Here is a 24,192-nt window from a genome sequence, read left to right as displayed (position 1 = left end):
TAGCATAACACCCTCCAGTTCCATCCACGTTGCTGCAAATGGCATGATTCCATTCTTTCTCATTGCCAAGTAGTATTTCATTGTATATATAAACCACATCTTCTTTATCCATTCACCAGTTGATAGACATTTAGACTCTTTCCATAATTTGGCTATTGTTGAAAGTGCTGCTATAAACATTGGGGTACATGTGCCCCTATGCATCATTTTCCATGCCATTAAAGATACTTCAAAACATGATTTTTCAATGGTTGTATAATATAGAGTAATTTTAGCTGTGCCATGGTTTGATCACGGTTCCTTTTCTTGGGCTCTTATGAATGTGATTTTTCTTTGGGGACTGCTTCAGTGGTACACACATGATGGCTTTTCTGTACATGTATGACATTTGGAAACCCAGCTCTCAGAGGCAGGCTTGTGTGGTGTGGCCCAAGGTGTGACTTATTCTGCAAGATAATAAGTGAGATACTGACTCAGCCCTAAACACACGAACTCACATCACAAGAATGTTATTCCCTTGTGAGTTATTTTTAGTCCTGCTGTGAAGAAGAAAGCCTCCATCTGATGTAGCCTGGGAATGAGAGGGGCTACAGGACTTTCAGCACTAAAATCAGAAGTCCCAGGCAATTCAGGACAAGTTGTTCACCCTGGCTTGAAGTGTCTGTGCCTTCAACATCTTTCAGACCCTGGCTTGTCTCCCTTCTTGGCCAAAATGAGAGCAAGCCTTGAGCCTGGAGCCTTTGTCAGGCGATAGCTAGTATTTAATAAGTGTTTTCATTTATTTGTATAACTCCTCTCACCTTGTGGTATAAGCCGTACTGCTTTTTCCATTTATGGTAGAGTTATAAAGTTTGCTTATTGGATAAAAGTAATAACAAGGGTAGCTAACACTTATTGAGTACTTACTGTGTGCTAGGTGCTGTTCTAAGGTTTTATTGGCAGTACCTCATTTAGTCCACACAGCAACCCCCTGAAGTAGTTACTGTGATTATCTCTGTTATGTAGATCAGGAAACTGAGGCACAGAGAGGGCCAGGAACTTGTCCAACAACACAAAGCCAGTAAATGGCATCCTCACCAACACTTGTTGTTTCTTGTGTTTTTTTCTTTTTTTTTTTTTTTTTTTTACGTTTATTTTTGAGACAGAGAGAGACAGAGCATGAACGGGGGAGGGGCAGAGAGAGAGGGAGACACAGAATCGGAAGCCGGCTCCAGGCTCCGAGCCATCAGCCCAGAGCCTACGCGGGGCTCGAACTCACGGACCGCGAGATCGTGACCTGAGCTGAAGTCGGACGCTCAACTGACTGAGCCACCCAGGCGCCCCTGTGCTTTTTTTTTTCTTTCAGGTTTTAAAACAAGCTCTAGCCAATTTTATTAAAGAAAACTTTTATTTGATTTACTTTTCACCAGTCTGTTCTGGCATGCTTCGAATGATATCAGAATCACCTGGATCAATAATAGTCAGTGTGCACACTCTGTAGTATTTCCCACATGCTGTGCCCAATTCAATAGTATTGCCACTGTAGTGATGGACACCAGTTTTGGCCAACATGGCATAATATTCTATTTCAGATTTCCTCAAGGCTGGGCAGTTGTTGGCGAGGATGACCAGTTTCACTTTGCCATGTCGGATCATTTCCAGAGTCTGCTTGTACCCCAACACATACTTCCCACTTTTCATAATGAGTTGGAGCCTAGAGCTGTTGGGCTCCAGCGACTTTTTCATCTTCTTTGCGGCCACCATCTTCCTGCCTTAAGTGCAGGACGGACCCAACCAAAAGCAACCTCCAAGATGGCCGGAAGAGAGAAAGGCTCTTGTGCTTTTGACTTTAGCCATTCTGACAGGTGTGAGATGATATCTCATTGTGGTTTTGATTTGCATTTCCCTCTTGATAAGTGATGTTGAGCATCTTTTCATGTCTGTTCCTCATCTGTATGTCTTCTTTGGAGAATGTCTGTTCATGTCTTCTGCTAACTTTTTAATTGGATTATTTGGGTTTTTTTTGGTGTTGAGTTGTATAATTTCTTTATATATTTTGGATACTAACTCTTTATTGGATATGTCATTTGCAAATATCTTCTCCCATTTGGTAGTTGTCTTGTAGTTTTGTTGATTGTTTCCTTCAGTGTTCACAAGCTTTTAATTTTGATATAGTCCCAATAGTTTATTTTTGCTTTCATTTCCCTTGCCTCAGGAGACATATCTAGAAAAATACTGCTACAGCCAATGTCAGAGAAATTATTGCCTGTGCTCTCTTCAGGTTTCACATTTTGGTCTTTAATCCATTTTGAGTTTATCTTTGTGTATGGTGTTAGAAAGTGGTCCAGTTTCATTCTCTTGCATCTGAGTGTCCAGTTTTCCCAACACCATTTGTTGAAGACACTGCCTTTTCCCCATTGCATATTCTTGCCTCCTTTGTTGGAAATTAATTGACAAGCAGGCTTTCTAAAGCCTACTTACCCCAGCCCTCTGGAGTGCCCTCTAGTGGAGGCAGGTCCCCTTAAATCATAAAGCAAGGAAATGCAGAGCAGAATGCATGTCCCCTACAGGGAGAACATTCCCAAGAGAAAGGAAAGAGGAAAGGGCTAAGTCAGTCAGGTTGACCATTGTCAGAACCCACCATCTGACAGCCATTCCCCTGGAGAGTGAGGCAAACTATAAGAGACTTTTTTTTTCAGAGTTTTTCCGCCATATGTTTCAAGGCTATATATATATTTTTTCACTCACACACCCTCTGAGATTCTATTTTTTAATTATTTTTTAAAATATGAAATTTATTGGCAAATTTGTTTCCATACAACAGCCAGTGCTCATCCTAACAGGTGCCCTCCTCAATGCCCATCACCCACTTTCCCCGCCCTCCCACCCCCCATCAACCCTCAGTTTATTCTCAGTTTTTAAGAGTCTCATGGTTTGCCGCCTTCCCTCTCTGTAACTTTTCCCCCCTTCCCCTCCCCCATGGTCTTCTGTTAAGTTTCTCAGGATCCACATAAGAGTGAAAACATATGGTATCTGTCTTTCTCTGTATGACTTATTTCACCTAGCGTAACATTCTCCAGTTCCATCCACATTGCTACAAAAGGCCATATTTCATTCTTTCTCATTGCCAAGTAGTATTCCATTGTATATATAAACCACAACTTCTTTATCCATTTATCAGTTGATGGACATTTAGGCTCTTTCCATAATTTGGCTATTGTTGAAAGTGCTGCTATAAACATTGGGGTACAAGTGTCCCTATGCATCAGTACTCCTGTATCCCTTGGGTAAATTCCCAGCAGTGCTATTGCTGGGTCATAGGGTAGGTCTATTTTTAATTTTTTGAGGAACCTCCACACTGTTTTCCAGAGCGGCTGCACCAGTTTGCATGCCCACCAACAGTGCAAGAGGGTTCCCATTTCTCCAAATCCTCTCCAGCATCTAAAGTCTCCTGATTTGTTCATTGTAGCCACTCTGACTGGCAATGAGGTGGTATCTCAGTGTGGTTTTGATTTGTATTTCCCTGATGAGGAGTGACGTTGAGCATCTTTTCATGTGCCTGTTGCCTATCTGGATGTCTTCTTTAGAAAAGTGTCTATTCATGTCTTCTTCCCATTTCTTCACTGGATTATTTGTTTTTCGGGTGTAGAGTTTGGTGAGTTCTTTACAGATTTTGGATACTAGACCTTTGTCTGATATGTCATTTACAAATATATTTTCCCATTCCATCGCTTGCCTTTTAGTTTTGTTGATTGTTTCCTTTGCAGTGCAGAAGCTTTTTATCTTCATGAGGTCCCAATAGTTCATTTTTGCTTTTAATTCCCTTGCCTTTGGAGATGTGTCAAGTAAGAAATTGCTGTGGCTGAGGTCAGAGAGGTTTTTTTCCTGCTTTCTCCTGTAGGGTTTTGATGGTTTCCTGTCTCACATTCAGGTCCTTTATCCATTTTGAGTTTATTTTTGTGAATGGTGTAAGAAAGTGGTCTAGTTTCATTCTTCTGCATGTTGCTCTCCAGTTCTCCCAGCACCATTTGTTAAAGAGACTGCCTTTTTTCCATTGGATATTCTTTCCTGCTTTGTCAAAGATTAGTTTGCCATACATTTTGGGGTCCAATTCTGGAGTCTCTATTCTATTCCATTGGTCTATGTGTCTGTTTTTGTGCCAATACCATGCTGTCTTGAAGATTACAGCTTTGTAGTAGAGGCTAAAGTCTGGGATTGTGATGCCTCCCGCTTTGGTTTTCTCCTTCAACTGAGGGTTGATGGGAAGGGGATGGGGGAGAGGGGAAAATGGATGATGGGCATTGAGGAGGGCACTTGTTGGGACGAGCACTGGGTGTTGTATGTAAGCAATGAACCATGGGAATCTGCTCCCAAAGCCAAGAGCACACTGTATACACTGTATGTTAGCTAATGTGACAATAAGTTATATAAAAAAAAAAAAAGATAGCCATTCCCCTGGGGGGTGGGGGGGAGTTGGGAGTCTTACATTCTGTGGCTCCTCCCACACCAATGAAACAATCATGTAGGAGAAGAAGCATGATGCCCCTAATGGTGCTTCAGTGAGGGCTGAGCCAAGCCCTGTTGCAAAGCTGGCCTCTGAGGTGATGTACACCAGCAGATGTGCCACACCCTAGTGACAGGTAGGGAGCTTTCAGGCTGCAGAGGCTGCCATGTAGTACCAGGAGGTGAGCACCCCCAGCTCCTCTCTCTCCTGCCTGATGGAACTTCACCCTTTCTCCTCCTGACATGCCTAGTGGGCACCTGTTTGAGGAGCAGTCCTTCTGTGGACAAGACAACCATCAAACTAGAAGTATCTGGTGTGAATTTTTTTTCATGCAAGTTCCATTTAAGCAGCTCCAGTCAAGGAGCAAATGGCCTCCTAACTACCTCTTCCTCTGGGATCCTTCATGTAGATAGACAATGAAAGGAGGGGATGGGAACTACCATTGTTTGAGCATGCTGTTTGTGCCAGGTGTTTTATATATATAATATGTTGTTAAACTCAGACCATAGCCATCTAAGGGAGATATTTGTGAGCAACTGACACAGTCCACTTACTCAAAACAACCAATATTAACTAGTAAGTAAAGAAAGGGGACTCAAATAAAAAACTATCAGACGCCTAATCTGTGGCAACTTCCATCTGTCTGTGGCACATATACCCAGGCCATAGAGGAGAGTGAGAATGTCCATCCTCTGTGCCTGCTCCTATAGTTTGAGCCTAGGGGGTCCTCGCACTGCTTCTCGGAACAAAAATGCCCTGAGCTTTGGGGCAGGATGCTGGACAGCTCTACTCTGTATCTCTCTTTGTCTTCTTTCAATATGTGACAATCTTTATCATGTTTCATAACCTTGTCTATGAACAAGTCCCTTCCTCTGGTAGGAAAATACAGTACAAGTCTAGAATCTCTATCATAAGAAATGCCATGTTGTACACTGTGAGTCTTGAGACACTCTCTGACTCACCAAGTCTTGTGCCCTAAGAGGTCATAGATCCTGCCATAGTCACCCAGTCTGCCTCAGAGGCAGCATGGAGTAGTGGTTGAGACCCCAGCTTCTAAAGTCAAATGACCTGAACCAAGTCTCAGCCTTGCAACTTATTGCGTGACCTTGGGCAAAATGATCTAACCTCTGCTGCCTTACTTTCCTGACATATAAAATAGGCTGGTCATGATGTGTCTTGTTCAAAGAATTGTTATGAAGATGAAATGGATTAGTGTATTTAAAGAACTTATTTGTGTATAAGTATTCAACAAATAATAACTATTATTCAAGCCCAGGTTAACATTGAGCACATGGGACTCCTCTATTTTGTGGCTCCAAATTGTCAGGTTTTTCAAAGGGCTGTCTCATCGTGATATTTTCAACCTGGGCTTGATTCACTGGTAGAAAGAATATAATGTCTTTCTGGGCTTCTCACCTAAGACGTCTTTCCTGTTTCCCAGCTGTGGTCCAACTAGTCCCTAATGTAGGTTGGAAGGTAGTGGTGATGAGGTTAAGTGTTGTTAGGAGGAACCTAGATGGCTGAATGCCAAGAGAACTCCCTAAAAAGCATCATCTTGGGGGATGTTCCAAGGTCCTAGCCCTATCCCTAAGCCTGGTCAGTGGTCTGGAGTTGATTGTTCACATGGAGACTGACTCATGATAATCAAACTCATAAGAGACTGAAGTACATAATTCTGAATGTCTGTGTGCTAATGTATGATGGGAGATAATCCTTTCCAGTGACCAAAATGCCTGGAAGATGAAAATTTTTCTCAGAAGGTAGAACGTTCTGAGGGGGTGTTTCACCTAGGCTAGAGCCTGATAGTAATTTCTGCCTACAACAGAGAGACTTCCCCAGAGCACAAGAGGGGTCTCTCCCCTGGAAGCCTTAAATCAGCCTTTGTCTTTGGAGTCCCGTTTTATTCTGGAGAAAGAAGGGGTTTGCTGGAAGGTAGTTCAGAGAATCAAAGGAAAAAGTAGACAGGCAGGTATTGGGAAGGCAATCCCCAGGACAGTGCTGGGGACATGACAGCAGGAACTTACCTTTTTTTTTTTTTTTTCTAGAGCAGAGGTCTTCTCTAGGGCAAAGGTTTTTTGATGGTTCATCTCATCAGTTAAAAAAATTGTTTTAGTATGCACCTCCAATTTATGTGCATTTCTTTAAGTCATATTCATGAGCTACATTAATAAGCCAGTTATTTTATAAAACACATAAAAATAGAAATTTTGAAGGGTTGAGAAAGATGAAATAATATATGAAAATCATGCTTTATTTTTTTTAAACAGTGCCACTGGCTTTTTTTTCTTTCCTTAAGAGTATTCCTTACTGAGAGAGCTCATTATGTTTTAAAATCTCAGCTCTTTGGATAACCCCTCACTTTAATGACTGTCATGGTAAATGAGATACTGTAACAATCAGTCTTCTGGCAAGGAACCAAATCCAACTCAACTGGCTCAAGAGACTTTAACAGAAGGACTACTTACAAAAGATGGTGCCCAGGCACCCCAGAATGAGCAACAGCAGGAGGCTGTTACTAGCCCTAGCTGGAAGGGGCAGGAGAAAGAAATAGTGAGACCATAATCCAGTGACATGGGGATCCAGGGAAGAAGGTCCCTCCAGAATGAGCTGTAGTTAAGAAGGGTTACATTCATGCCGGAGATGTAGTGCTGCAGCAAGTGGGAACAGAGAAGAAAATCCCCCAACCTCTCTCTCCTCCCACCTCCTCCTGGACCATTGGCCAATCTCAGGAAACAAGCATGAGAGCCCAAGTGATACATCTGGTAGATGTCATCTGGGAACATGGGCACAGAATAGATCAGGGGGAAGGCAGGGAGAGAGGGAGAGCAGGAAGAGGATAACGAGCTCAAATAGCTGATGTAGAAGAAGGGCATCTTTACTTACTGAATTGTAAGTAAAATTTTCAGTTTGATTCACCAGTTTGCAAAAAATGTTTGAGAGTTGCTTGTGGTGTTTGTAGTACCTTAGTAGTATCTTCATTCCACATTTTTTTTGCAGGAGACTTTAATTTTGTTTTATTTTATTTTATTTTATTTTATTTTATTTTATTTTATTTTTAGGAGACTTTTAAGCCACTTGCCCATTTTATGATGGTTGGTTTGGTTAAACCTAGATAAATATATTTCACTAATCCACTTACTTGGGCACATACAAACTGTGTCATACTTCACTAAAGCAAATGAATACATGAGGGTGCTGTTATGTCAATCCCTTAGCATTGTAGAATTTCCCCTGTTCCTTCAGGACATCTCACAAACTGGATGTGACAGTGGCCTTTCAACATAGAAACTGAATGAAGGCCCCATTGTCAATCTACTTATATAATACAAAGAAAGTAGAACTTAATAACAGTTTCCAGTTGTCTTCCCATGTTCCCCTGGATCATCTTGCGTATTCCATGGGCACTCATTCCTCACTCTGAAGACCACTGCTCTAGGGCAGAGCCCTGGCTCAACCAGGGTCCAGGGACTCTTAGTCTCTGTCCAAGGTCTTGGGAGAGAGAACATGATGGGCCCATCGTGGGTCAGTATTAATCAGCTGAGGACAGGCAATAGGATCATGGGGAGCCATTCCTTATATACAGGGGTCCTTCCTAAAGAAGGGCAAATTGCTGAAAGCAGAAGTCTTTCCAAAGGATGTTGTTCTCTGTAAACTCATAATCATCCTCCTGTTTTGTCATCTGGAGATCCCGGTCAAGCCTTCTCACCCTTCAGCCACATTTACAGACAATTTCTTGAGTCACTTCCTTAGATAACTAATCATATCCCTTGCATGTGGGTTTTCCACGTGGTTGTATTGGAAGGTAGCTTTATTTCTTTGTTGTTGTCACCATGTACAGACAATTTCCACAGGTCTGAGGATCACAGGGCCTTACACTGATAGAAGCAGATGGTTTTTCAGCCCAGCAGAGAAAGAGCAGTGTGGGGATGGACCTCAAGGATCTGGCAAATTAGACCCAGAAACACTTGGCAAGTTGTCCCTGTCTCATGACTCCTACAGTCTATAAGAAGTTGCTCAGACACAAAAAGAAAGTAAGCCTGCCTTTTTAGAGTCCTGGAGGGGAAGATTCCACTCGCTGAAATCTTCAGGAGCCTTCTTGTTTTGCTTGACAATAACAGGAGTGATAATAGTGTACTTCTTATCATTACTACAACAGCTATCATTTGTTGAACACCAGCTATATACCATGTTAAGTGCTTTACATATATTATCATATTTTTGATAGGTGAGATAGGTAAAAACATTATCTTTCTTTTGCTGATTATCTTTCTTTTGCTTGAAGCTCAAGGCTTTCTGAGGTTCATTAGTTAACTCAGGAAAGAGGCAAGGTCAAGGCTTGATTGCCCTTGGTTCAAAGTGCATGCAGCCTATCAGCAGACAGAATCTCACACTTGAAGCTCTCAGGCTAGGAGGAGGTAGTGGCTGGGCTGGTAAGACTTTTTTTTTTTAAGTTGATTTATTTATTTTAGAGAGAGAGAGATTGTGAGCAGGGTTGGGGCAGAGAGAGAGAGTGAGGGGAGAGAGAGAATCCCAAGCAGGCTCCACACCACCAGCACAGAGCCTGATGCAGGGCTTGAACTTATGAATTGTGAGATCATGACCTAAGCCGAAATCAAGATTCAGATGCTTACCCAACTGAGCCACCCAGGTGCCCCAAGGCTGGTAAGACTGTTAAAAAGGTTAGGTCTTCATGGATTTATAGAGAGGTATTAAGGTAAGCTAGAACCATGGCAAGTTTGTAGCAGGTTATTGGTGGATATTGAGTGAGTCAATGAATGAACAGACACTCCTAGGTTTGAAGATAGAGTGTATCTTCCAGTATCCATCCCTGGCACTGAAATGAAGACAACATTATAAGTAGGGGTCCCAGGTTCTAGGCTTGGCTCTGCTTCCAAATCATTTTGTGTCCTTGAGCAAATCACTTCTGCCTTCTGAGGCCTTAGTTTCCTCATCTGTGCACTGTTCATGCCCAAGGCCCAGTGATTCACCCCAATGGTCATATGACTGAGGTCCTCCTGGAGTATTGACATTGTCAGTTGCTGCATATGTGATAAGGAGGATTGCAGGTGTGTTAGAAGAATCAGCTATTATCCATTGTCTAAAAGCCCACACAGTGCCTTTCTGGGCAGTCAGAACTGGCACTGGGTCCAGAGTAAAGCGGAAGGGTGTGTATATGAGAAAACATTTACTGCTGAAGGGAATGCCTATTCTCTTTCCTGTTAACAAGGCATTTGACTCATGCTTTGGACATTTGCTGTTCAGATCAGAGATGTGTTGTGTTTGTCACTAACAAAAGCAGCCTCTGGAGCCTGGTTCCTCTTCCCTCACACTACAGGGTCAGCTGCTTTAAGTCCTTGGGCTCTGGGAGCAGATGGATGTGAACAATGGAATGGGGTCCTAGGCAAAAAAGACTGGAAGTCCCTTGGAAGACATTTGGGACACCAGAATTTGGGGACCTCCAGGAGGCCCTGCATACCTCCTCAGAGCTTCCTAGGTGGAAGAGATCTGGAGAACCTGAGGAGACCCCTTAAAATGATTTGAGCAGCTAGCTACCCTCTGCAAAGCATGTTCTCTGATTGTATCTCATGTGATCCTCCCAGACGACCACATAGCCATATACTCTGTATAACCTCGCATGGATTCTCTGGATTTCATGGTTTTATGCATTATATGTAGCCTAACACCACCTCCTGTGCCCCTGCCCTGTCCCAAAGCCACATTGGATATTTGTGGGCCTTAGGCACTTTTGTCTCCATGGGTCCCTTCTTCCTTAAGAAATTTATTTCATAACTGTTGATACAAATACATTAATGTTATCTATCAGGACATTTTTTTTTGGCCTGAAAGTTTACTTTTTTTCCCTTCTGATTTTAAAAGAAATTAAAACATTTTCATGGGCACTATGCATGGTTCCCACCATACTTAGTGAATAAGTCAGCCCTGCCCCATCACCTTGCTTTTCAGAGCACAGTCTAGGACCAACAATGTCAGTATCACCTGGGAGCTTGTTGGAAATGCAGACTCCTGAGTGTGGCCTCAAACCTACTGAGTCAGCATCTGCACCTTAATGAGACCTCTAGGTGATTTGTGTGCACATTATAGTCTGAGACATGCCACCTGGCACACTGTTCATGGTAGTACTGGGAGTATCTGAATCACAGGTCATGATACTTCAAATTACAGAAAGAAGTTTAATAACAGAAAACCCCATATGGAAGCTGTATCTAGCATTAAATGGCTGTATAAATGCCAAGAATTCCTGGATGGTCCTGTCTGCCAACCACAACTGGAGAAATGACACTTAGGGTAAGGGGGCACATATGTTGCTGAATTGGTTCTTTCAGCCTTCCTATGAAACACAGAGCCATCTCAATGGAGGAAGAGAGGGATGCAGGAGGCATGGCTCTCAGTGCCTCAACCCAGAGGTGACATACAATCTCTTGGCCAGAATTAGTGGCTGGGCCCCAACCAACAGCAAGAGAGGCTGGGAATGAAGAGGAACACAGGAATACTCAGAGAATGCTAACCATCTCTGCCAGAGGCTGGGGACTGGTGAGGCCTGATGCTCCCAGAGGTGAGAAATTAAAACACTATAATGCAGTCAACCAGGCAACCAGAGACTCCCGAGCTTGTAGAGCCCTAGAGAAGCTGGGAGAATTAACTCAGTGGGCAAATACGTCTTGCTTCTCCAAAAAGGGGAGGGGAACACAACTGGGCAACAGAAGAGCACAGTTTTGGCAGCCAGGGTCATCCAGGAACGCTTGGCATCCACACACCCACTTATATATTCCACATGGGATTTTCTGTTATAGAACTTCTTGCCAGAAGATAGAGGTGGGTATCCCAACTTGCATTAGACTTAGCTCAGCAAGGTGTACATTCAAAGGCACTGAGATCTGGGGCCTATTGCAGAAGCTACTGTTAATTATCCTAATTCACTACCCAAGCACCTTTGTCATAGGTACCCTCTCCCATTTCCTCAAAAGGGGAACATACTTACCACCTGTCACTGGTGCTGTCCTGCTATCCAGCCCCTCTGCCTGCTTAGTGCTCTAACTCCACCCTTCTCTGTGGAGAAGGCCCTGGATTAGAGCCTTGTTATGTTCTATGTTATAGGGGAGGAAACTCAAGATCCCACTGGAAAATGAGGAAGTTGGGTGTAAAATCTGGGCCTTCTGAATCTTATGTGCCTGTCTGTAAGGGGCTGGCCTTCCCAGCCATCAAGGTTAAGAAGGGCTACTCCTACGGAACCTTGGCTGGCTTTTATGGGGCTTCCTGCCGTCTTGGTTAAGAGGTTTTATAAACTGAGAGGATGCTGTTGGCCTATGGGCAGAGAGTGCCATGTGCAGACTGCTAGTTCTGAGGGAATATGTGAGGAATCCCTTTTTGCAAGGCTTGTGAAGGACTGACAATGCCAACTAACAGTGAGCACTGACTATGTGCCAAATATTGTTCTAAGAAGTTTACCTGTATTATATAATCTACATAGTTATCACCATCTGTGTTTCACATATGGGGAAACTGAGGCAGGGGCAGATGGAGTAATTTGCCCAATGTCACCCAGCTACTGTGCAGCAGGGCTGGGAAATGATCCCAGGCAGCCTGGCTCCAGAGTCCATGTGCACAACTGCTCTGCTTCTCACCTCTGGCTCCCCACCAGCCTGAGAGGGCCTGGGGCATCTGTGATTAGGCTTTGAGGAAAACACATTGAGATACTCCTTGAGAAAACATTCATGGTCAAATAAGTTTGGGAAACATTCTATACTTTCTTTCTTTCTTTTTTTAATTTTTAAGTTTATTTATTTATTTATTTATTTATTTATTTATTTATTTATTTTGAGAGAGAGAGTTCAAGCAGGAGAGGGTTAGAGAGAAGGAAAGACAGAATCCCAAGTCAGCTCCATATCATCAGCACAGAGCCCAATGTGGGGCTTGAACTCATGAACCATGAGATCATGACCCGAACTGAGATCAAGAGTCGGATGCCAACCAATGGCACTGCCCAGGTGCCCCTGTACTTCCCTCTTGAAGATTTATCCTGCATATTGGCTTCCTAAAGGCTGAGAAGCCCTATAGTACAGAAATCTGTGCAATGCTGATGTTCCCAAATGTACTTAAACACAAAACCTTTATTTTCACAGCTACTAACAAAATCACCCAGAAAAAGGGTTGCAGAGAATACTCTTTGGAAACAGCTAGCAAGAGACATTCTTGCTTGAGTGCACACAAGGTGGGTCATGTGGCATCTAGAAAGCCCTTGCTGCTTGTAGAACTGCCAGAGCAGGCTCTAAGTGGGCCAAATCAGCCCAAAAAGCTTCTCCCTGGGAGGCAGACAGTGTCTAGAGTGGGTACAGGATGGGCTCTGCTAGTTTCTAGTCCTGCTTGGCCACCCTTAGATGTCCCTATGGACAAGTCACAACACCACACTGAGCTTCACTTTCCTTATCTGCAAAGTAACATTTGCCTCCTTCTGCAGTCAGGGGATTGAGTGAGCAAATATACCTAAAGTATCAGACACATGGTATGCCTTTGATGAATGGTGATTGTTCCATTCTTGCCTTGTTCCTTATAGTCTTCTAGTCCTGTTTGGACATAGGACACTAGGATGGGAAGTTCCAAGGAGCAGGCTGGAGGTCATTGTGCCTTTGTTTTATGCTCCAAAGAGGTCAGGTGACTCTAGTCCAAGAGAGAGCTTCATCCTGAGTAGGGGAGGAGATGCTCTCGGGTGGAACAACCTTTTGAGAACTGAGGTTGAGCTTATGGGACATGCTCAGAGTTAGTGTCATATCAACATCAAAAGGGAGCATTAACTCAGGATTCCAGAAGACTCTTGAAGACCCAGAAAAGGCAAAAGTTGATCTCCTTGGTATAGGCAAAAACGTTTAAATATAATTATAAATGAAGTACCAACTGGCAGAGTGTAGCAGAAATCTGTGCCAGCATTGATTGGTCACCTAGCAAGGGGCATTTCTTTTTTTTTTTTTTTTAATTTTTTTTTCAACCTTTATTTATTTTTGGGACAGAGAGAGACAGAGCATGAACGGGGGAGGGGCAGAGAGAGAGGGAGACACAGAATCGGAAACAGGCTCCAGGCTCTGAGCCATCAGCCCAGAGCCTGATGCGGGGCTCGAACTCCCGGACCGCGAGATCGTGACCTGGCTGAAGTCGGACGCTTAACCGACTGCACCACCCAGGCGCCCCGCAAGGGGCATTTCTAAACAATGGTGGATCTGAGAATAAATTTAGAAGGTGATTATTTTTTAAAAAGACCTTCGACAGAGAGGCTGATAGAGAGAGAGCCACTGTGGTGGTACACAAAGGGCACTGGAGTGGGAGTCAGTTTTATCTGGGACCCTAATGGCTGTGACCTTGTCAAGTCCCTTCACCCCACTGAATCTCAGCCTTCTCATCTGAAAAACAGACATAATAGAATCTACTCTGCAGTGATGTTGTGAGGAACAAACTAAACAGTGGATTTGAAATAGTTAGACAATAGGAAACTCTAAATAGTAAGAGGTTGATATTAAAGACTAGGAATGCCCTGTAAGGATTGCCATCAGGAGACAACAATCAAGATGAAATAGCTCCCTTATAAAAAGCTGATGGACTCTTCCAAGATGAAGTCAGCCAAGCAGATCCAGGATGTAGATGAGGGCTGGAGATGGGAAGTGTAGGAGGCTTCCTGGTAAACACAGAGTTCCCATATGACCCAGCCATTGCACTCCTAGGTATATACCCCAGAAAACTGAAAACAGGTGTTCAAATAAAACGTGTACAAAAATGTTCATAGCGGCACTATTCACAATGGTCAAAAAGTGGCAATGACCCAAATGTCCATCAACTGATGAATATGCATGAACAACATGAGAGATATCCTTGCCATGGAATATTATTCAGTCATAAGAAGGAATGAAGTACTGATATGTTCTACAACATAAATGAATCTTGTAAACATTATGCTACGTGAAAGACTCAAAAGACCACATATTGTATGATTCCATTTATAAGAAGTGTCCAGAACAAGCAAATCCATGGAGACAAAAGGCAAACTAGTGATTTCCAGGGCCTGGGTGGGTGCAGAGTCGAGGGGGTGTGTGTGTGTGGGGGGGGGGGGGAGGAGGCATGGGAAGCAGCTGCTTGATGGCTATGATGTTTCCTTTTGGGGTGAAGAAAACATTCTGGAGCTAGATAGTGGTAATAGGTGTACAACAATGTGAATGTATTTAATGTCACTGAATTGTACACTTTAAGATGCTTAAAATTATAAATTTTATGTTATGTATATTTTACCACAATTAAAAAAGTTTCCTGGTGAAGAGGAAATGTGATTCAAACATTAGGATCCTTTCTCCTAGAGTAGAGTGAAGGAGAGGGTGGAGGATTCAGAGTTTGTGAGGCGGGAGATGGGGTCTTGTGTCAATAGATTCACCAAGGACCTATGGTAGGCAAACCTTGTGTGAGGGCCCCAGGGAGATCCAGAATCAACTACAACATGCCCCCTGCTCTCAAGATGTATATACATTATTCTTAAGTAAGGACAGGCTGACAGGTAGTATATATAACAAGGGAGTAAATTCAGGGGAGTGAGACATTAATTCTGCCTTGGCCATATGTGAAGACTTCTTGGAAAAGAAGATAATTGAGTAGGTGGGATTTTGGCAGGTAGGTAAGAAGTGGAAGGTTTTCTGGGGAAAGGCACAGGGTCAGAGAGTAGGGAAGCATTGCAGAGTAGGGGATGGGGTTGATGTAAATCAGGCACAGTATGCACAGAGCCATTGGAGATGGTTGTGAGAGGTAAGCTCGAAAGGAATTAGGTTTGCTAAGAAAGTAGATCTTAAAAGTTCTCATTGCAAGAAAAAAAATTTTGTAACTACATATGGTGACAGAGATTAGCTACAACTATAGTAGAGACCTTTTTTGCAATATATACAAATATTGAATCATTATGTTGCACACCTGAAACTAATTTAATGTTATATGTCAATTACACCTCAGTTAAAAAAGAAACACAAGAGGAATTGGGGTCAGGTTGTGGAGGGTTTTGAAGGTAGAGCTGAGGAAGCCAGGACTTGCTCTCCAGACACTGGCGAGTCAAGGAGTCCTGTAAGCTGAGGGGTAACATGACTAAGCCCGTGCAGAGAATGATCAGTGTGATGGAAGAAGGACTGAAGGGAAAGAGACTGAGGATGGGGACATGAGCCCTGGCAAAGTCTCTACGAATCAAGAAAGGCCCCTCCAGACCAATGGCAGTGGGAAAGGGGAAGGGTAAGCCAAATCCAGTGAGTTTTGCATTAGCCAAGATTCTTGTCTGCATGGAACAGAAACTTATTCAGATTAGATTAGGCAATAGCCAGGATTTTCTGGGGTACATAACTGACAGGTCTAGGGCAGGTTCAGATGCAGTTGGATGCATGGGGCTCATCCCCTCTACTTCTCAATTGTCCTTGGTATTGGATCTCTTCTCAGGTGGCCTCTGCCTCATGATGGCAACCTGGCACTTACAGTTCCCAGCTTATATCCTATCCTCTCAGAAACCCCAGCGGCAAGAACTCTCCCAATTGTTCCAATGAAAGTCACTGAGATGACTTTACTGCTCAGTCAGGGTCATGTGTCCATCCCTTGATCACCAGGGCTAGGGTCATGGGGTGTTCTGATTGGCCAGGCCTGTGTTACAGCCCCACTCCGATTGTGGAGTCAGCTATCCCCACCCCAAGCACAGGCACGATGAAGATGCTGCTGCTGTTACCAGAAGAAGGGGGACTGTGCCACCAAATGGGCCCAAACTGCGGATGTCTCTCCAAGGCACTGACTCTGCGCCAAGGCATTTACACATCTCATTTCATCCTGTCAACAATCCCAAGATAGAAGTGATTATGTCCATTTTACAGGGGAGGAAACTGTGGCATAGCCCACCTTGTCTCCCCTTCCCCCCTAAAAACACTTTTTCTGTTCTGTGCTGCATGGGCATCTCTTAGAGAGGTAAAGTGGGACCACTCAAGAGTCAGCACAAGGGTCACAGCCAAGAACATGAGAGCAAAAGTGCATGATCTATAAGCGGAGAGACACTCAAACTGCATTTCAATCTCAAAGTGCAGTGGTTATAGATCTTAACCTTTTAATTGTTAGGAGACTGGAGGTCAATCTCCATGATGTGGGAGAGATGCTCATGCCCTGTGTCGCTCTTGTCCCATGGGCAAGGATCAGGGAATCAGGGTTGATCGGGAGTGGGGGGCTGGTGTGTGTTTGTGTGTGACTCTCCAGACATGGATATAACCTGGTGGTCACTTATTGCAGACACTGTACAGGGAACAGAATTACTTTCCCTGTTGAGCTGAGATTCCCTCTCATGCTGTCAGCATGTCATACCGTCAGCAGTAGAGGAGCCACAAGACAGGGGAAATAGGCAACACATGATGTCTTTATTGGGCCAGGTCTGGATGGGATGGAAGCAGAATAGAACAGAATGTGTTTTGGGAACTTTCCAGCTGAAAGCCCAGAGGAGTAGGGCTGGTGTGCTTGTAATAGTCACATTCCTCTCTGTTTCCAAAGCCAGTCCTTCCTGATAAAGGAGAAAGGGTAGGGGGAATCTCCAAACTGAGGGATGAATCCTTTCCTTGAGCCTCATTTTAGAGAGACTTCAGAGTGAGAATAAAAGATGTCATTCCCATTTGTGCCCATCCTTGTAAAAACACAACATATATTTGAATTTGAAATGCCTCAGGTGAGACATGGTGCACCCTGCAAAACTGATTTGACTTTTGGGAATGTTGCGTGTGTTGAGTGTGGTGCAGTGTGAATGTGTGTATGCATGTGTGCACACGTGCATGCATGCAGCCTGTGTATTTCCAGAGCACCTTGAACTACAGCATCCCAGCTCTCACTACCCATGCTTATCGTTTCCTGATTACTGCTGTGCTTCTAATTGCTGAGCTCAGTGGCTCAGTCTGCCTGGTTTACTACTGAATACAGAGTTTGGCTTCCTAGGTCCTCAGTAAATTTTGCTAAATGGAAGAATGGATGACTGATCTGCACATGCATTTGGTGAATTTCTCCTTCTTTTTGAGTATAGTTTTGCCTCTGTGTCTCTTATGTGTCTGTCTCTCTGAGCTCACATCCCTTGTCCCTGCATCTCTCTTTTAGTCTTTTTGTTGTCCCCCTCCTTTTTCATTTCTCTCCAAATGACCCCATCCTAGAGACATACACCCAGATACCATCTCTTTTCCTCAACCCATTTTCTTAAATTACATACATTTGGGAATTTTAGATATGGAAGAAAACTTGGAAATCGTGTGGCTTAATTTCCACCTTTTTTGTTTCAGGAAACTATTCAGAAAGATTGCTATGTAGTAAGGGCCAAAGGTAGTTTCCTTATTGTTGTTTTTTTTTTTTTTTTTTTTGCAGAAAGTTTTATTTTTAAACAGCCTTATTAAGATATAGTTCACATAAAATATCATACAATTAACCTACTTAAAATGTATAATTCAGTGATTGTTAGCACATTCAGAGAACTGTGCTGCCATCCAGAAAATTTTCATTATGCAAAAAGAAACCCTATACCTATTAATCATTATTCCCCATTTCTCCCATCCTTCCAGCCCTAAGCAACCATTAATCTACTTTCTGTCTCTACAGATTTCTCTATCTATTCTTGACATTTCATATAAAGGCAATCATGCAATCAAACAATATATTGTGTTTTGTGACTGGCTTCTTTCACTTAGCATAAAGTTTTCAAGTTTTATCCATATTTTAGCATGTGTCAGTACTTCATTCCTTTTATGGCTGAATAATATTCCACTGCATTAATATACCACATTTTATTCATCTATTAGTTGGACATTTCATTTGTTTTCACTTTTTGACTATGGATCTATGTTTAACATTATGACAACAGCCAGTGTATTTTACAAAGTGGCTGTATGATTTTACATTTCCACCAGCAATGCATAAGGATCCCAAGATTTCCACATCCTTACCAATATTTGTTCTTATCTGTCTTTTTTATTGTATCCATTTTAATGGGTGTGAAGTGGTATCTCATTGTTGTTTTTGATTTATTCTTCCCTTATGGCTAATGATATTGGGCACCTTTTCATATATTTATTGGGCATTTGTATATCTTCTCTGGAGAAATGTCTATTTGATTCTTTTGGCCATTTAAAAAGTATCTGTCTTTTTATTATTGATTTGTAAGAGTTCTTTATATATTCTGGATTCAAGTCTCTTATTAGATATATCATTTGTAAATATTTTATTATATTCTATGGGTTGTATTTTAACTTCTCAGTGGTATTTTTCACTGTGCAAAAGTTTTTAATTTTGGTGAAGTTCAATTTATTTCTTTTTTCTTTTGTTCCCTGTGCTTTTGGTATTGTATCTAAGAAGGTATTACCTAACTCAAGAACACAAAGATTTACTCCTATGTTTTCATCTAAGAGCTTTACAGTTTTACCTTTTCCATTTAGGCATTTGATCCATTTTGAGCTAATTTTTGTGTATGGTATAAGGGAGGTGTCCAATTTTATTCTTTTGAATGTGGATATCCAGTTGTTCCAGAACTATTTGTTGAGGACTATTCTTTACCCATTGAGTTATCATGGTACCCTTGTTGAAATCAACTGACTATAAATGTAAGGATTTACTTATGAACTCTCAATTTTCTTCCATTAGTCTGTATGTTTATCCTTGTATAGTATCGAGTGTCACACTGTCCTACTGTAATTTTATATATTAGCTTTTGAAATTGAGAGATGTGAATTATTCTTTTTTTCCTTCATTTTTCAAGATTGTTTTGGTTATTCTTAGTCCATTGCATTTCCATATGAAATTGAGGATCTGTTTGTCAATTTTTGCAAAAAAAAAAAAAAAAAAAAGGCAGCTAGGATTTTAAAGGGTATTGTGTTGAATCTGTACATCAATTTGGGGAATATTTCTGCCTTAACAATATTAAGTCTTCTGACCCATGAACATGGGATGGTGTTCCATCTATTGAGGTCTTCTTTAATTTCCTTCAACAATGTTTTGTCGTTTTCAGAGTATATGTTTTTAATTTCTTTTGTTGAATGCGTCCCTAAGTATATTAAGCTTTTTGATGTTATTATTATGTTTCTTTAATTTCATTTTCAAATTGTTCATTGCTAGTGTATAGAAATATAGTTGGTTTTTATATACCAATCTTGTATTCTGCAACTTTGTTGCATGCATTTATTAGTTCAAATAGATTCTTAGTGGATTCCTTAGGATTTTATATATACAACATTATTCCATTTGCAAGTAATGGTAGTTTTACTTCTTTGAAACTAGAATTCTTGGGTCCTTGTCCAGGGCATGTTTATTTCATTAGAGGGTCCTAAAAGGAGCTTTGTGTTTGGCTTGAGAAATACTAAAGCTGTTATTCCTCCAAATTCATTGACCCCAATTCCTAAGGTTAGGTGTTTGAAAGAGATTTGAATTTAAACCTGATACAACCAAGAAATTAATAGCTGCATTAGGGGCAACTGGGTGGCTCAGTCAGTAAAATGTCCGACTTCGGCTAAGGCACAATCTCACAGCCCGTGAGTTTGAGCCCTGCATCAAGCCTGCTTCAGATTCTGTGTCTCCATCTCTCTCTGCCCCTTCCCCTGCTCATTCTCTCTCTCTCTCTTAAAAATAAACAAACATTAAAAGATTTTAAAAATAGCTGCATTAGTTTGTTAGGGATTCCATAACAAAATACTATAGACTGGGTGGCTTAACCAACAGAAATCAATTTTCTCAGAGTTCTGGAGATGTCCAAGATCAAGGTGTTGGTAGATTTGGTCTCCCTCTTCAGCTTGCAAATGGCCACCTTCTTTCTGTGTCATTACAGGGCCTTTCCTCTGTGTATGTACATCCCTGGTGTCTTTCTGTGTGTCCAAATTTTCTCTTCTTATAAGAGTACCACTAAGATTGGATCAGGGCTCACCCTAACAGCCTCATTTTAACTTAATCACCCCTTTTAAGACCAATATCCAGATACAGTCACATTCTGAGGTTCTGGGGATTAGGGCTTCAATATATGAATTTTAGGCACAGTTCAGCCCCAACCAATAGTCTTATGGATTTTCTTCTGAGACAGCTGATCTCTGGTTAGTTGCAACTAGTGAAGCCAGAATTTGTTTAAATAACACATTCATATGACCACTAAATGACACTGGCCTGCAGCCTGAATTAAAAGGCACTGCCTATATAGTCCCTGAGATAAAGGATCCTTATGTGTGGTTTTGCGTGTTCCTTGAGTTCAATTAGTCAATCTTCTCCACAGCCACATCAGGGAAGGTCAGTAACCAGCCATATACATGCATGTAACATCTAGAACCTCTATAGTGACTGCTTTTTAAAAAAAAGCATAAGCAATTCCAAATCCTGATGTGTAAACAGTAGGGTAATAAACTTGCATGAGGTGTCCTTCCGTGAAGTGAAATTTGAAGTTCTTAAATGGAAAGACTCCTGTGAAGTGAACTTTAAACTTCTTAAAAAGCTCACTCTAATTTTGTTCTCTTTTGAGTGAAGAATCAGTTTGGAAGCTCAAGATGTAACAATTCTTTGCTCTGTACTTCTTATAGTAGCCAAAGTCCAATCTCGCTTATATCAGTGGGAACTCAAAATCAAGATTTTCCTCCAGGTCATCTGAGCTGAGGCATCATCCCACCTTGGCTGGTGGACTTATCTCCCTCTTTGCACAGTTTCTGCTCCCTTTTTCAGCATTATTTTTAACTCTCTTGCCTTTTGAGTGTTTTTATTGACATCTGGCCACAAACCCTTTTAGGAAGAAGGCAGTTATAAATCACCCACAGAGAAATCAATAAAAAACAGTTCAATCCACAGTGACACTGATTTGTCCCCAGATAACCAGCGTCCTGCAGGCTCAACAGTAATACCCATGGGGGTATGTACAAGAAGGGTGAAGGGCAAGGGGGCACTACATTCTGAGAGAGGGGGTGAGCTGCCAGCTCCCAGAAGCTCAAGGAAAGGATGGACTTGGCTTCTATCCACACACTTCTCATCCAGCCTCAGGGGAGAGCTCTGTGTTTCCATTTCATCCAGCTCAGATTTTTCCAACCACATCAGTGGCATTTTCTTATCTTCTGAGAATCTGCTTCAGAGCTAAAGTATCTTCTTCGAGCCTCAAGAAAGGGCAGTAGGAATGAATTGTATTTGTGGGGGATGGGGGAAGGCAGGAGAGTATGTTACTGTGGCACAGAGGCATGGAAGAAGAAACTCTATCAAGCTGTCTGTTGTTAGGTCACTGCTCTTGGTCCCCATGAGTTGGGGGAGACCATCCCTCTGGCCAGAACTCCAGGGAGTCAAAAGTCTGAAAGTCATTGTACAGAAGCTAAAAGCTAGGCCCAGAGAGAGACGCCACTGGCCCAAGCTCACAGAACGGTTTCATAACCAGCTCATGAAGAAATGGCCCCATTGCTTTGAAATCCTAGTTCTATTCCAAGAGGAGCTTTGCTCAGAAAATGCAAATTCATGAGGAGTCAAAGCTAAAAAGAAAAAAGGAAATCTTAAGAGAAAAAATATCAGTTAGTTCACTTTTTAAAAATGAGTACATCAAATTGCCCATTGTAAGGACTGTGAGTGTCATAAGACCATTTGCACCAATCATTCATGCCCTCTTGGAAAATGGGACTATATTAACCTTTGGAAGAGAATTTCCTAGAAGGGGCTTTTCCTGTTTTTTCCATTAGTGAAAATATTCCAATTGCAAGGCCCAGGGTGCTGGGGTCAGGTGGTAGGAGGTAGAGAGGCTGTGTGTGGCACACTGAGGGCAGGGCCTCCCTGAACCAGGAACTCAGAATCAGGGCTGCAGTGAAAACCTCAGATCCCATCAATGCCTGATTTTACTTCTCAGTTGTCCCTAGTTTCTCCAAGTTGTGTATCTCTATTACCTCAGCCCTTGTCCTATAAGAAGTCTTACCCCTTTTCCCCTTAAGGGCTTTCCTGGAGATATGCGCATTTACACTGCATTAAGGAATTATTTGGTTCAGTTCAACATTTGTCAAAAACTAATTATGTATCAAGTGCTGGGGATAAAAAGATGAGAAAGGCGGGGTTTAAAAAAATTTTTTTTAAATTTTTATTTATTTTTGAGAGAGACAGAGACAGAATGTGAGTGGGTTAGGGGCAGAGAGAGAGGGAGACACAGAAGCAGAAGTAGGCTCCAGGCTCTGAGCTGTCAGCACAGACCCTGATGCGGGGCTCAAACTTACGAGCTGTGAGATTATGACCTGAGCCGAAGTCGGATGCTCAACCAACTGAGCCACCCAGGCTCAGGGCCCCTGAGGGTTTTGAAGGATAAATTAGAGTCTGCCGTGAAAACCACTGAACTACTGTCAACCAAGTGGGAAAGATCAACTTGCAAACAAATAACTCCAATTATGTTAGGGCAGGGGATTGGCAAACCTTTTCTTTAAAAAGCCAAATAGTAAATATTTTAGGTTTTTTAAGTCAGATAGAGTCTGTCTCAGCTACTCAACTCTGCCTTTGCAGTGCAAAAACAGACATACGCTATACATAAATAAATGATTGTGGCTATGTTCCAATAAAACTTTATTTATATAAAAACAGTCAGTTGGTCAGATTTGGTTCACAGGTCATTGTTTGCTGAACCTTATGTTAGAGGAATGTCATAATAATATGCAAAACAAACAATAATGACAGTAATAATAATAAAAGCTACCACTCTGATAGCTTACTCTGCTAGAGACCCTATACCAGGCACTGTCTATACAATTCACATATATTTGCATACTTCTTTTTCACAACAATTTGTGAGGACACTGAGATTCAACAGCCAAAGTCATAGAGTTAGGAAGTGACAAATGCAAGGTAAAACCCAACCCTGCTTGGTTTTACAGTCTATGTTCCCAAAAAAGCGACTTAAAACTCTGAAAAGAAATGGGCAGAAGGAGTTAATCTGGTGGGGATTGTAAGGTGGTTCCTAAAGGATGAGTGGAGTCTTCCATGGAGGGAGATGGGAGAGACAGGCCTTTGAGGCAAAGAGTAGCACAGAGGTTTGAAAGCACATGGAATATTCTGGAAACAGTGGTTATTAGGTGATGCTGGGGTGTGGGATACCTTGGAGGTAGTGGCTAGAGAAGAAACAAGAGAAGTTGATAGCTGAGAAGAGGAAGTCTGGCATGCATGCCAAAAACCCTGGACTTTATCTATGAACCATGCCTTTTCCAGCTCTAGTCTTCTGGATCTTCTGGATATGCTGCATCAGACTCTCTTGAGACTGTTTGCCATACAGATTCCTGGGCTCTGTCCCCAGATATTTTGATTCAGTAGATCTGGGATGGAACCAGGAGTATGCATTTTATCAAACACCTCAGATGATTCTAGCGAGCATTCTTAGAGTTGGGAATCCATGCATGGAGAGCCACTGAAATGTTTTAATCAAGGGAGAAATGTAACCAAAATTGCTTTCGAAAGGCCACTTCCATTTAGAAGATGGATTATTTATCAGGAGAATAAACTTTCCCAGAGGTCCATTTCTGGTTAGTTATCAGCTTCTCTCATCTGGAAATGCAGATGAGAAATTCCAGAAGTTTCTGCATTTCCACAGGCTATTAAAGAATGACTCAGCTTAAACCCCAGATTGAACTCTATGATGTTGACCAAACAGTTAATTTAAGGAGAGATAGTATACAAATAACAAATTGCAATTTAACAAACCTTTTTGA

At 42.1% G+C, this 24,192-nt stretch overlaps 2 protein-coding genes across 13 annotated transcripts in view; one reads left to right on the top strand and one right to left on the bottom strand.

Annotated features, from left to right (window-relative positions):
- Positions 1-24,192, top strand: part of IRAG1 (inositol 1,4,5-triphosphate receptor associated 1) — a 122,150-nt gene that overhangs the window by 5,448 nt on the left and 92,510 nt on the right. The window lies entirely within an intron of this gene.
- LOC123601371 (60S ribosomal protein L30-like) lies at positions 1,347-1,916 on the bottom strand. The gene has a single exon (XM_045484511.1). It carries the CDS (start codon positions 1,741-1,743, stop codon positions 1,396-1,398), a length of 348 nt encoding a protein of 115 aa, XP_045340467.1. The 5' UTR covers positions 1,744-1,916; the 3' UTR covers positions 1,347-1,395.

Source organism: Leopardus geoffroyi, chromosome D1, assembly GCF_018350155.1.
Source record: "Leopardus geoffroyi isolate Oge1 chromosome D1, O.geoffroyi_Oge1_pat1.0, whole genome shotgun sequence".
NCBI classification, from domain to species: Eukaryota; Metazoa; Chordata; class Mammalia; order Carnivora; family Felidae; genus Leopardus; species Leopardus geoffroyi.
Note: the sequence above shows the minus strand (reverse complement) of the source record. Positions and strands in the feature narration are given on the sequence as shown.

What these genes read in the sequence shown, in the direction of transcription:
- LOC123601371 (XM_045484511.1), bottom strand. Translation starts at nt 1,743, where the DNA reads ATGGTGGCCGCAAAGAAGATGAAAAAGTCGCTGGAGCCCAACAGCTCT.